This window comes from Myodes glareolus, chromosome 12 (assembly GCF_982192425.1).
Source record: "Myodes glareolus chromosome 12, mMyoGla1.1, whole genome shotgun sequence".
Classification (NCBI taxonomy): Eukaryota; Metazoa; Chordata; class Mammalia; order Rodentia; family Cricetidae; genus Myodes; species Myodes glareolus.
Window position 1 is genome coordinate 56,856,089 of NC_142037.1, and position 13,805 is coordinate 56,869,893.

The following is a 13,805-nucleotide window of genomic DNA, read 5'->3' on the forward strand; positions in this document are numbered from 1 at the left end:
GCCCATGAGTAGGACCTAGGCTAGTCTGATTCCACAGTCTGTAGTAGTATGCCACTTAAATAAAACACATTTTACTATGTAATTAGCTGTGTAATTAACAATATGTTAATTCAAATATATCAAAGCATCTCCAATAATTTATTAATAGTACTTTTATTGTTGTTTTGGGGAGAAGTTTTTAGTTTTATTTCGTTTTTGATCTTTTAAAATTTTGTTTTAAAATTTTATTTACTTATTTACTTATTTGCTTAGTTACTTATTGAGAGGAGATCTCACTATGTAGCTTTGCCTGATTGGGTAATGTCAATGTAGAAAAGGCTGGCCTACAATCACAGAGATCTGCCTGTAGCTGTCTCTGTAGTCCTGAAATTAAAACTGTTCTTTTCTTTTTTCGTCTTTAGTTCTTTTTCTGAGTTTGTAATGTAATTACAAAATTTGTTCCCTCCCTTCTCCTACAAACCATTCCATTTATTGCTCCCAACTCTCTTTCAAATTCCTGACATCTTTTTTTTTATTTTCTATTGTTACATGAATACATGTATGTGAATATTGATACATATTCTTATATATATTGTCTCAGTCTTTCTAATGTTATTTATATGTGTATTTGCAGACTGACCACTTGGTATTGATAATCAGCAGAGTGCTTTTCCCTCTGTTAGACGATTTCTCTGTGTTCCTTCCTTCTTCTGCTCTCCTTCACTGCTCCAACCCCAAGACCATCTGTCTGACTTAGTTTCTATCTCTTGAAATTGTTGCAATTACTCCCCAAAACCTATTCACGTTTTACATTTCCACTTTTTATCTAATAATTCAGAATAATATTATTTGTCCTTAGATACTTTTCCACAATATTTCAAACTTTAAATTCAAAGAAAAAAATATAAATCACAATCTGGGTTTCCTCTAATAGTCAATAATTTACTTATTGTATACATTTTTAATAACCCACACAGGCAATTGCCTGGAAATACTTTTCTTTCATTTTTTCTTTTTTTTGTCTCATTTACCCAATTAGACATTATTATGGCATCCATAACATTCAAAATCTGGTATCAATTTGTCTTACAACACATTTTTAAATAATATACGCACACATGCACACACAGATATAATGGTTTGTGTAGTCAAACCACTGATTGAAGAATTTATTGAGCATCTATTGAATTACAATCCATTTATTTTTATAGAAAAAAGTCACAGATATTAATAGTACCATACTGGAATTTTTAAATCAAAGTTCTCAAGAAAAATTAGTTCACCACACTAACACAGGTCACAAATATGTGAAATCTTCAATGCTGCCAAATTAGACATGGTCTTTACAGCAGCCAGAATTTGTTTTTTTTTCCATATATACATGGACACCGGCATACAAGAACACACACACACATACAAACACATGCATTTATACCCAAATATAAACACCCACACCCAGGCACACACACAGGCATACACACCTACCCCTACACCTAGGCACACACAAACACCTATACACTCATACATCTACACAAAGGCACACTAAATAGACACAAACCCACATTTATAATCACATTCACACCTCAACATATCAACACACACACACACACACACACTGAAATATATATATTCACACACACACACACAGCACACAATTAGAGAATTAGTATTTACACTTTGGTAATTCCATAAAGTAGAACTTCATCTGCAGATTCCTTATGCTTTTCCTCACTCAATAATTTTTCTGTAATAAAAATCTAATACTGTATATTTATCATAAGCAATTATTCTAATTAGATTCTATTAGTATCCAATATCTCATTAAAAATACAATATTTCTTTTTATGACTTACAGGATCTGCCTTGTATTCATTTCACAGTCATACAAGACAAATTTCTCAGATTCCTAATATTTACTGATGGGCCTTCAGATGATGAGATTTAGATTATTTAGATTATGAAGTTATGTTCTATACTGTTAACTTGTTTAAGTATGCAGTCTTTGTTTAACTGTATCACCTCAATCTTATATGCCTTTTGACACAGACTATGTGTGCTATGAGAATTTGCAGAATGAATAAATTCATTTAAACTGACATAGAATAGCAAAAATAGCTATCTCACACTCTCTACCAATTATAAATATTTCATTGATTATTTTAGGCCTAATATTATTGTTGTTCTTAATAGCAATAGTAGTTTTGTGAAAGATTACTAAAATCTAAATGGCTTGTATTTTTGCCATGTATTTTCTAAAATATTTTTACAAATGAGTACTGCCTTTTAAGAACACTATAATTAAAATATCACTTTATCAAATGCACAATGAATCTCAAATTGCATTTAAAATCAAGTACAAGGACTGATAAGATGGCTCTCCGGGTAAAGAGACATGAAGCCAGGTGAAGATGCTTATATCTGCAAACCTGCACATATCTGTAAACTCTTGTGAAAATCAGGGGTCAGTAGCCTGGCATAGGCACATCAAACAGCACCTAGGCTTTCCATCACATAAGACAAAAGATGAAAAAGTCACTTGAGGTCATATTCTGGCTTCCACAACCTGGTTATAATGTATGTATAATCACCCAAATAAGGGCTTCCAAATACACAGGCACATGAACACACACACACACACACACACACACACACACACACACACACCACAATTAGCTTAAAAAGTACACCAACGTTTCATTTGGCTACAATTGCTTCTTTTATTTTTAACATTACTTAAAAAAACCAAATTACTGATCAGTGTTAGAGGTTTCTAGGGTCACAGCTAATTGTATGAACTGATCAAGTATGTGTGATTTGTTTTTATTGGAAGAATTGTTTGACAACAAACAAAAAATGTGAATTTTCTTGAGTGTTCTAAAATATATTCTAAATAATAAATTTATTATAACTTTTACAATAACACATGAACTAATTTTTAAGCATACCACAAAATTATTTTAGCAATCTGCACAAATACAATTTTACACACGTCTTCTGGAAGTAATGTTTTTTTTTAATTTGTATAAACTTTCTATTTAAAGATCTATTTATCTACTCTTCTCTTCCCAAACACGTATACTCAGGTACATGCATTGCTTAGATGAGAATGAGACAAAATGTGTAAGGTTAAAACAACACTCCATAGCTTTTAAAACCTGGGTGCTTTCATAAACTTATGTAAGATTTTTCAAACATAAACCAATAACCTTGCCTTCTTATGCTACTAGTGTGAAAGGATTAAAGGACAATAAGGGAAAAAAGAGAGGGGAAAAACAAGAAAGGAAGAAATTAGGGTTGCAATGAGGCAAAGGTAGGGAGGAATGAGAAAGAATTGGAGAGGAAGGGGGAAGAGAAAATCTACAGGGGGAATCCCTAATTGTCGATATTAGGAGTAGTCAATTGAAATGGTTGAGGAAAAAAAATCTGCCTGCTGATACAACTGCAGCACTCGAAAGAATATTATCAGAACATACAACCACTTCATGATTGGATTTTCTGCACAAGGCAAAATTCATGCTTGGTATTGCTATGTAAGCCAAAATCTATGACCAGAAAGGAGAGAAAGGCCCTAGGGAGCAAGTTGATGCTATTATTTCAGCTAAATAATCACAGTAATAAAAAGCTCACTAAGTTATTATCTTCATATGCATAGAAGAGTGTACTCTACACCATTCTCTCGTAGGAGTGTAGAGTATACTCATCTATGCATATGAAGATAATTACTCAGTACATGGGGAGTGATGCAGAGAACTACAACATGCAGAGAACAAAAGACTGAGAAAGCTCAGCTCCAAATGGAACATTTATATTTCATCTCTTCTCCCCAGTGTTCAGGGATCACCGAGAACGAGTTGAAGGATTGGTTCTAAAACCAATGGTAGTAGATATTTACCATGAAACAGACTGCAGGACACAGAGGGTCAATTCACACAAAATCTCACATCAGCAGTGAATGAATGCATAACATCTAGTAAAGATCAAATCAAAGTGGCAATGTGGGTAGGGCAAGAAGCCTTGAAGTCCTACCAGGAGATGAGGTGCTGTTAACAATTGATAGTAGCTAGGAAATGTAGAGTTTTGTTTTCTTCAGGAATTAGACCTCCTGAGAGATTATTCATATTCTACGAGATGGTCCTACACTCATCATTATGTATACAGTACTAAATGGACTTAACAGAAAAATTAAACAATAGAACACATAAGGTTGAGAGAAGGATAGGTGAGGAATTGGAGAGAAGAGAATGTGTATCAAATTTGATAAAAACACATTATGTATGTATATATATATATATATATAGAAAGAGAGAGAGTAAATGCATGGAAATTAGCATACAATAACAAGACAAAAATCAAAAGTGGAAAAGAATAGCAGAAAGAAGATAGCAAAAATTCTGTATGATGTCAGCCATGCAAGATTCAAAGAAACTGGGAATTTTGTTCGTATTTGTTTACTGTGGTGGTTCATGGAGGCAATACCTTCCTGAGCATCTGGCTATAGAATTCAAAGACAACTTCTCAAAAGCATCTTTCTTTTCCATAGAATGTACTAGCAGCTTGCAAAGCGCTTGGAAGCCCAGGATTATCAAGAAACTGTAGCATCACTTGAGAAACACCTGAATAAAATAAGTCAGTAGACCCAAAACCAGATTGATTACATCAGGGTAAAAAAAAAAAAAATCTTCAAACCCTTTAGACAAGATTTGAAAACTTGTAACTGGGGAGAAAGAAGTGATGTTTTGGCCAAACCAGTAAAGTCAAGATTATCATTTACAAAATTAAATATTACTGACGCAATGTCTAAAAAATAAAAGGTGGCATCATGAAATTTGCAGCCAAATGGGTCCAGCAGGTAGGAGTGGGTGCAGAGTCCCACACCCAGACATTATGAGGAAAGATAGGCTAAATTGGGTCCTCCCACTGGGACTTGGTAAACCCCAAAGAAGAGAGGGAGGAAAGATTGTTGGAAATCAGAGGGAATGCGGAACACCTGGTTAATAACAACCCATTGAATCAACTAAGTAGGGCTCCTATGGGTTCATAGAAACTGAAGCTGCAAGAACGGGTCCTGCAAGAGCCTGCACCAGATCCTCTGGCTATATGCTATGGCTGTTAGCTTGGAGTTGTTCTGGAACCTCTAACAGTAGAACTGGGAGAATGCCTGTCTCTTTAGCCTGTTACCAATTATTGGATTTCCATGCCTAGTCTAGATATGAGACCACTTTTGTCGTGTCTTATAGAATCTTGTTTGGTTGACGTATCTTGGAGGTCTGCTTTTATTCAGAGGAGAAACAGAGAGAGAGTGGATCTAGGTCTACAGAAGGTCGCTGGTTAGAAGGAGTAGATCAAGGGGATATTGGTCGGATGTATTGTATTACAGAAGAATCTATTTTCAATTTTAAAACAGATTGTAATTTTAAATATTCAATGAAAGCTAAAGTGTTTATTTCCAGTAAATATAAATTAGTGACTTAAGATCCACGCTTCATGCAATGAAGACTTTCCTAGATATGTTTTAGAGATCCCGTCAATTATCTACAAAATTTACTTTTGAAGTGTGTGTGATTATTTTGGAAGAGGTGTGGTCTTTTTTTAAGGAGTTTTGGGGTTTCAAAACCCAGTAGCAGACTCAATCATTCTTCCCCTTTTTAGGGGGTTTAACGTTTCCCACTTTTACAACTGAATTTTTACAAGGTTCAGTTCTCTGAGGGGATAAACAGGTGCCTCTCTCAATAAAGGCCCATTAATCAGCAACACCCATGAGGGAGAGACCATATACAAAACCCGAGTCAGCCCAACTACACCTTAAGGCCAAATCCTACAACCCCTCTTTTGAGTCATGACTGAACTTGCCCAGACCTGGTTTAAAAAAAATATATACCCCCCCCCAAAAAAAAAGGTAAAATTGAACCTCAGTCAATTAAAAGTTTCCTAGTGTAAATGCTGCTTGCTTGACTATTTATGTTTGAGGTGGCCTAACTGTTCCTGAAATTTCCCTAGCTGTGCTTAAAAGGAGCCTGAATGCTTCTCTCGGGATCTTCACCATTTTGGACAGGTGTTAGATCACACATACTGCTGTAAGTTCTTACACACTATTGGGGTCTTCCTTCAGTGTTTCTTGGTCCCTTATACTTTCTCACCCTGCAATTTATGGATCAGATATTTGCTGTCATCTTCTGCCCCAGAGTCATGTCTGCTTGACTTCCACCCATGATGTTCATGAATTAACCTTCTGAAACTGAAAGAAAGCTCCCAATTAAAAGCATTTTTCCTAAAGTTGCCATGACCACAGTGTTTAATCACAAAAATAGAACAGTAGCTAAGATATGCATCTCTGACAAAGAGACACACCACATTGAAAAACGGGTGATAAATGATCCAAGGCTCTAGGAAAACAGAGTACAAACATGTCAGATTCAAGCTCTTAATATTCTGTTCTAGAGTATGTCTCAGCTCACTAAAAACAATGACAACTTGAATTTGCATGCAAATGTATGGAAATAGAAAAACTATACTGAGTGAGATAACCCATACCCCAAAACATTAATATGGTATGTACTCACTCATAAGTGGATCTAGCCATAAACAAAGGTCATTGAGCCTATAGTTCATGATTCTAGAGAAGCTAAATAATAAGATGAACCCAAAGAAAACCATGTATAGATCCTCCTGGAAATTGGAAGCAGACAAGATCGTTGGGCAAAAGTTGGGAGCATGAAGGTGGGGTTGGAAATAGAGGAGAGGATGAGAGAGAAGGGAGAAGCGGGGATTGAGGAGAGCTTGGAGGAGTGGGATGGTTGAGATGGAGGAAGGGTGGTTATGGGAGCAGGGAAGAAAAGATCTTAATTAAGGGAGCCATTTTAGGGTTGGCTAGAGTCTTGGCTCTAGAGGGGTTCACAGGTGTCCAAGGGGATGTCCCCAGCTACGTCCTTGGGCAGTAGTGAGAGGGTGCCTTAACTGGCCTTGTCCCATAGCCACACTGATGAATATCTTAAATATTACCATAAAACCTTTGTCCGGCGATAGATGGAGATAGAGACAGAGACCCACAAAGGTGCACTGAACTGAGCTCCCAAGATCTAGCTGAAGAGCAGAATGAGGGAGAAGATGAGTAAGGTAAGGAAGGAAGTCAGGACCATGAGGGGTGCGTCCACCCACTAAGACAGTGTGACTGATCTTATGTGAGCTCACCAAGTCTAGCTGGACAGGGACTGGAGGAGCATGTGATCAAACCGGACTCTCTGAATGTGGCTGACAATGGGGGCTGACTGATAAGCCAATGATAATGGCACTGGGATTTGATTCTACTACATGTGCTGGCTCTTTGGGATCCTAGTCTGTTTGGATACATACCTTTCTAGACTTGGATGGAGAGTTAGAGCTTTGGACTTCCCACAGGGCAGGGTATCCTCCCCTCTATTAGGACTGGAGGGGAGGGGGGGAGGAAGGGAGTGGGAGGGAAATGGGAGGAGGGGAGTAGGTGGAAATTTGGAATGGTATTATTTATAAAGCAAAAATAAAATAAAATAAAATGTTTGAAAAATAAAAAAAAAGAACTAGTTCCAGGACAGGCTCAAAAGCTACACCGAGAAACCATGTCTCAAAAAACAAAAATAAAAAACAAAAGCAAAACACACACACACACACACACACACAACACAAAATGAACAAACAAAAAACAATCCTGTTAGTGCTTGTAAGTTGTCAATATGTATTTAGGAGGAGTAACAACATACGTTAAACATCTACTTTTCTCAAATACTCTACTAGATATAATGGTTCATTTCAAATTATTAGAAAATACAACATAAAAATTATTACTATGTATATATTATAATATTAAATGTTTTTAAAATAAAGGCCACACTATATTTGAAATCCAGAGATTTTTCTAGACAAAAAGACTAATAAGTGTCATCACATTCTGAAGCTCATGTTTTCTAATTCATTTCTTAGAAAATCATGTCTTTTCAAAAAGTATAAAAATCCAGAAAGAAGAGTCACAGTGGACAAAGAAAACCACTGAGGTATAAGAGAAGTTGACAGCCTTTGACTACTATGTCGGGTGTCTCTCCACCACACTTCACTAATCGCTCAAAGTTAATTACAAAGCGGTGACTAGGTAATGTGAAGAGATGGAGCATGGTATTTTTCTAGCACAATTAAGATTTTGTTTTGTCCTTTTAACTTAACATTTCCAGTGTATTCTAATGAATCCTGCTCTAGGCACTAACAAGGAGCTTGGAGTCTTAGTCTGGTAGCGGGGGTCAAGTGAACCACTGACTCCCAGGGCTACTCATGGCTGACCTGAATTGTCAAATTCCCCAGCAGTAGTGAATCAAGACGGATTCTCCCATGAAGCCCTGTTTTTTCTTGTTTAAAGAAATTTACTGACCACCATTCTCCTAGGTAAAATCCCCACCTCAAATAGAATGCTCAAGCTTTCTAGGGCATTGATTTTTTTTATAGCCATCACAAATTTGTTTAAAAATAATAAAAAATGAAACCTTCTGATGACCACTTCGAGTGGGATTGAAATATGCATTTTCCCCAGCTTTAGAAACTTCCGTCCATTCACCCTTGGCAGCTGACCCAGTTCATTTGTAGAGTACAAAAAAGTCACTGTGTGAACAGCACGGCATATTAAAAAAAGATCTGGCCAAGAGCAAGCTAGCTATCTCCTACTTTAAAACCTTGATAAAATGCCCCCCCTCTCTTTTTCCTCTTATTGGAACCCTCACATGTGGGTTACTTTATGGGTAGAGTTATGAGAATGTATAGAAAAGTGACAAAATGACCAGCAGTATAAAAAGACAGCTATCCACTTTTTGGCTAAATCAATACATCAACTATCAGTAGCATGCAAATGTTTTATGTATCACTTTTCCGAGCTATGGACTGATCAATTTTTTTAAGTGTTCCAGACTCTCTTGACAAATAAAGAAGTGTAATTAAAAAGAAAATAAATATAACTAATAATTATTTTTGGCAAAAAATGCCCTATAAAACATTCATATTTCATAACATCAAACATATTTTGTTTGAAATTCATATTTAACTGAACATTTAAAGTTAAACTTAACTGTGCTACAGATGTATCTGTAGTAATTATCATTGCTCATAGGAGGAAAAAGACAAATATGTATATTTATGCATATATACTTATATATATATAGTAGTGATGAAATATATTCTGTAGTTTAGCTATATTTTTCTATACTAGTTGAATTCTCAGTTAACTCTGACTCACCACTGACCACAGACACATAATTCTATGACAAATAAAATATGAAATAACTATCATCTTGTATAGTAGTTAATATAGCCTAAAAGCTGCCTTTCCCTTCAGATGAATATTTTTAAATTTCTAATTCAATTAGCTAAGTAGAAAATTTACCCACATGTTCATCAATTTCTAAAACCCGGTGATTAAGCTCACTGCCCTCTGTCATCCTGTGTGTGATTCTAAAGGATTTCATTATTCTATCCAAAACAAAATTGATGAAAGCTCTTAGGCGTGTCTAAGTTCTTCACCTGGAATTTTATCTATTACTGCTGCTTTAAATGTATTTGTACAGAGTGCATTGCCTAAACTACAGAGAACTGCTACATCTGTGTAGTAGTATATTTAAGGTGTGTTTTTCTGTGTTGATTTTGATTCTGACTCAAAAATAAGAACAGCCAAACACTTACACACAAGAGATTCAAAATTACTGCATAAACTCGTAGCTTACTGCTAATTGTAGATTACATGAATTGTTTGCAAGGAGTTCTTAGAAGCTGTACCTACCCCATCACCTCAAAAAAAATTCCAAGGAAATGTGGCTCAATGGAACAAGCTAGAATCATTACTTCACGGAGTGAGCATGCCAAGAAATGCACGAGAATAAATTATTATCTAGCTCTTTCAAACTTATTTGATGAAAGGTTTTGAGTTCATCAGCTCTAGATATTTGAAGTCAAAAATGCACTTACAAAGCAAACACACATCTTGAAAAATGATGGCATACAATTTACTTAGATTCTACTAGATTTCCTGGAATAAAGGGAAACCTGTGCAGAAAGATGTGATGTAACTGCACACATTGAATAGATGCTAGTGAAAAAAGAACCTGATGAGAGGCCTGCATAGGCTGTGGCATGGTTAAGGCAGGACAGAGGGAGAGAGGAAGAATGTACACAGATCTCTCTGCCTAGACAGAGAGGCGACTCAATATTGTGGAAGGAAGTGAACATAAGAGCTGAATTACCAGAAGGGAACTTGTTAAGAAAGCCTGTCTGAGCTTGTGACCACTTCTAGATAGTGCTACAACACAGAAATGCCAGAGGCACAGTAATGTCTGAAATAGAAGGGGCTAAATAGCCAGAGATTTATGGGAAAGTCGACTTAACTCCATTTCCTTCTCTAGCCAACCAATGTGAAGCCATTTCAAGAGCAGGAGAGATATTCTGTCTTGAGTCTTGACTGTGTCTATTGTTTGTCTGTTTGTTGTTGTTCCCTTTCTGTTTGGATGTCCTCTTAATATGATTACTCAGTGTTTTCTTTCCTTTAAAAAAGAATTGGAGAAGCATACAAAGACTTATCTAAAATCCCTGCCTAGGAGCCTTCAAGGGCTCACCTACAGTGAGCATTCTCATTATCATGAAAAAAATTAAATAATACAGAAATCATTTTCATTGCCCACGATTTCTTTTATAAGCAAAGGATGAAGTCCCTCTACAGGAATTGCTTGGGATTGCAGAGGTCAGCTATAGCTCTTTGGAGGATGTTGGGTTTAGACCTGATAAAACTACTCATACAAAACCAAATTATCCAAAACTCAAAGCATAAATAAAATTTAAAAATCATATTCTTTCTTCGAATGGATCTTAGTCACATTCAATCATTATTTATTTGTGTTGCTTCTAAAGAATTATTTAGAAGATAGCGTTCCACAAGAATGAATATATACATACATAATACATACATATATACATACATACACACACACACACATATATATATATAAAACTTCTCATTAACTATATTCCAATGAAGTCTATGTCATGAACTTTTAAATGCTTGTTCTGTAACCTCTTTGCCACCACAGAATATTTCAAGAAATATTGCCTTTCAATTATATGTGCACATTTTAAAACCTTTTGATGGCTTATGAAATAAGCCATCCTGTTTGCTCATACCACCTAAAGGTCAACATACCAAACGCACCACACTTCATCTATTTCAATGCATCTAACAATAAAAACAGCAAGCACAACCAACTGTCCCTGTTGGGGACATTTAAACAAGTTGACCATTTAAACAAGTTCCAGCACACTACTCAACCAGAACAGCCACAAAATAAGAAGACTGGAAGAGGACTCACCAGAGTTGGGGTCCGAGTTGCCATCTGCTTCGGTCCTCTTGTCCGGAGAAGCTTGGTCGTAGAATTCGTCCTGTGGCTGAACCAGAGGAAGAGGGTGTGAGATCAGGGTTCCACTACCCACCGGCTCGTGGTCTCCCAGACCACTGTCACTGCAGCTTTCCTGGGAGCCATCCGGGAGGTGAAAGGTAACACGGCGCTGAGACTACAAAGAAGATCACAGGACATGCAGTTAACACTAGATTCTCCATGGCAGAATGGTCATGCTCTGTAGAACACAAATCCAAAAAGTATAGCAAATGACACAGGACAAAACCAAAGTGTGTAAGGCTAGGAATAAACGGAACAGTCAACATTCATCACTTTCATTGACTAGGTAATGTACAACTGGCGAATTACCAACATAAATGTCCATCTTTAATAATTTAATGGCATAAAACTAATATTAAGTGCCAGACAGTGATGATGAACCTATTTAATCCCAGCACTCGGTAGGTAGAGGCAGAGAGATATTTGTGAGTTCAAGGCCAGCCTGGTCTACAATAGCTACTTCCAGGACAGGCTCCAAAGCTACAGAGAAATCCTGTCTCTCACCCCTCCACCCCCCAAAAAAACAAACAACAGAAAAAAAACAAACAAACAAAACCTAATGATTAAATGTAATGTCTTGATTAAATGTAAGAAAAGCAAGGGAACATACTTATGAGGAAAAAAAATTTTAAAAATTCCCAATAAATACACAGACTCATTTGCCTTATGGAACTAAATAATTCATTAATTCAACATTTCAAGTTTCTTTATTAGGCACCTTGCTTCTGGCCACTTTCAGGGTTGTAACCCAGTCAGCAAAGTTCCTATACCGTTGCTGTTTTATAGGTTGACTTTTGAATTTTCCCTCAAACTTATGGAATATCATAATACAAATAATAATGTAGCATAGAAAGGAAATGGTTTACATTTTATTTAAGAAAGTCCAGAACTAATTAACTAAAAATGCTAACACAAAATTGATGTATATTGAAAGAAATGATGTTATTCAAAACTTGAGGAAAACAGAGAGGAAGAGACTAATGAATCATTTTGATCACTGTCTCAGGCTTTACTACTATCCTCTTTTTTAAAGACTTTTCTGTAGAAATGTATTTAGAAAAATGCTTTGGCATCTATCACACTGTATCCTGTATCAGCACAAGAAATGAGCTATGGTGTGCTTAAAGTTACTTCAATGAAAGTCAGTGTCTCAGTACAATAAAAGTCTGCATTCTAACACAGACAAGAGTTCAGCTTTCATGCCAATGGGCTTTTGTCTGATGTAACCTATGAAATATAAAAGTATATGCAGTTACATGGGGGTGAACATGTAAATTGTAGGGAATTACATATGTTAGTAAATGAGTATGATTGTACTAAAAGAAATTTCCATTCCTTCACAGTCAAAAACCTATCCAATATAGTACTATACATGACTGCTTTTATTGAGATTAAATGGCATTAATAATACATAGAAATAAGCAAAATGTAAAAATTGTGCATAATATAACCAGCTCCTAGATTCTAATATTTGTTTATTCAAGAGATAATTTATGGAGTATATTGAAAGAAACAGAAATGCTGCTCGAGAGAAAATGCAGGAGGCAGGTGCATTGCAGCCCTATAAAATGCTTTTATAGACTGGCAATAGAACACAGCTTATTTTCTATGAGTCACTGGTTCAAATCCAGGTAAAAGTCATCCTGGAGAAGAGCTGAAACCACTTTATTGCTTTTCAATGGCCTATGTGAAATGAGTTGATAGCTCAGTACATTTTTAATGAACTGACACCAACATCCCATAGACTATAATCATAAAAATTACTAATTGTGTCTGATGTAGCACATTTCCCCTTTACACTCTACTGTTGGAAGAGCATCACTCCTCTTCCAAAGATTCTGGTGTATGTCTAGGTGCTATACAAAAGCAAGGCAGACACGGAAAGAAACTCCCGGCATGAATCCCACCTTCTGAAACAAATCCTATGCTACATTATTTATTGCTTTGTTTCTTCTCACTTGGATTTTAACTGTCAAGAAAAGAGTGCTTATCTGTTCATATTTCAAAACATTCTAAATAAACTATAATCTTTTCATGAAAAGTAAATATTAAGGTATGTAACCCATTGGCCATTAGACATGATTGTCAGCCATGTTTCTTAACATGATTGTCCAAGAGAAAAGACTACTGGTGTCAACTAGGATATACTCTTAATTATTTACAAACTGATTAATAAGGGATAATAGCACAAGTCAAAGCTAAGAAATAAATCACTCTGTTATCTGATAGCCTCCAAATGCATCATGCACATAAAGGAGTCTGTATTTCATAGATGATAAAGTTACCTTGGTGACAATTGAAAGAAAATCATTGTGTTGCTGAAATTATACTATTTTCCCCAATGAAATATTCCTCAACATATGCATAATCAGTTAT

General features: G+C 35.9%; 1 protein-coding gene across 5 annotated transcripts in view; it reads right to left on the reverse strand.

Annotated features, from left to right (window-relative positions):
• The window catches only part of Pcdh9 (protocadherin 9), an 845,344-nt gene that overhangs the window by 304,153 nt on the left and 527,386 nt on the right, over positions 1 to 13,805 (reverse strand). For 3 of the 5 annotated variants that reach the window (XM_087912265.1, XM_048421924.3, XM_085698265.2), the window contains one exon: positions 11,343 to 11,544. In XM_087912265.1, the coding sequence (XP_087768391.1) occupies positions 11,343 to 11,544 (202 nt within the window). The remainder of the gene's footprint in view (positions 1 to 11,342; positions 11,545 to 13,805) is intronic. The other 2 variants (XM_048421926.3, XM_085698269.2) reach the window with 1 other exon arrangement.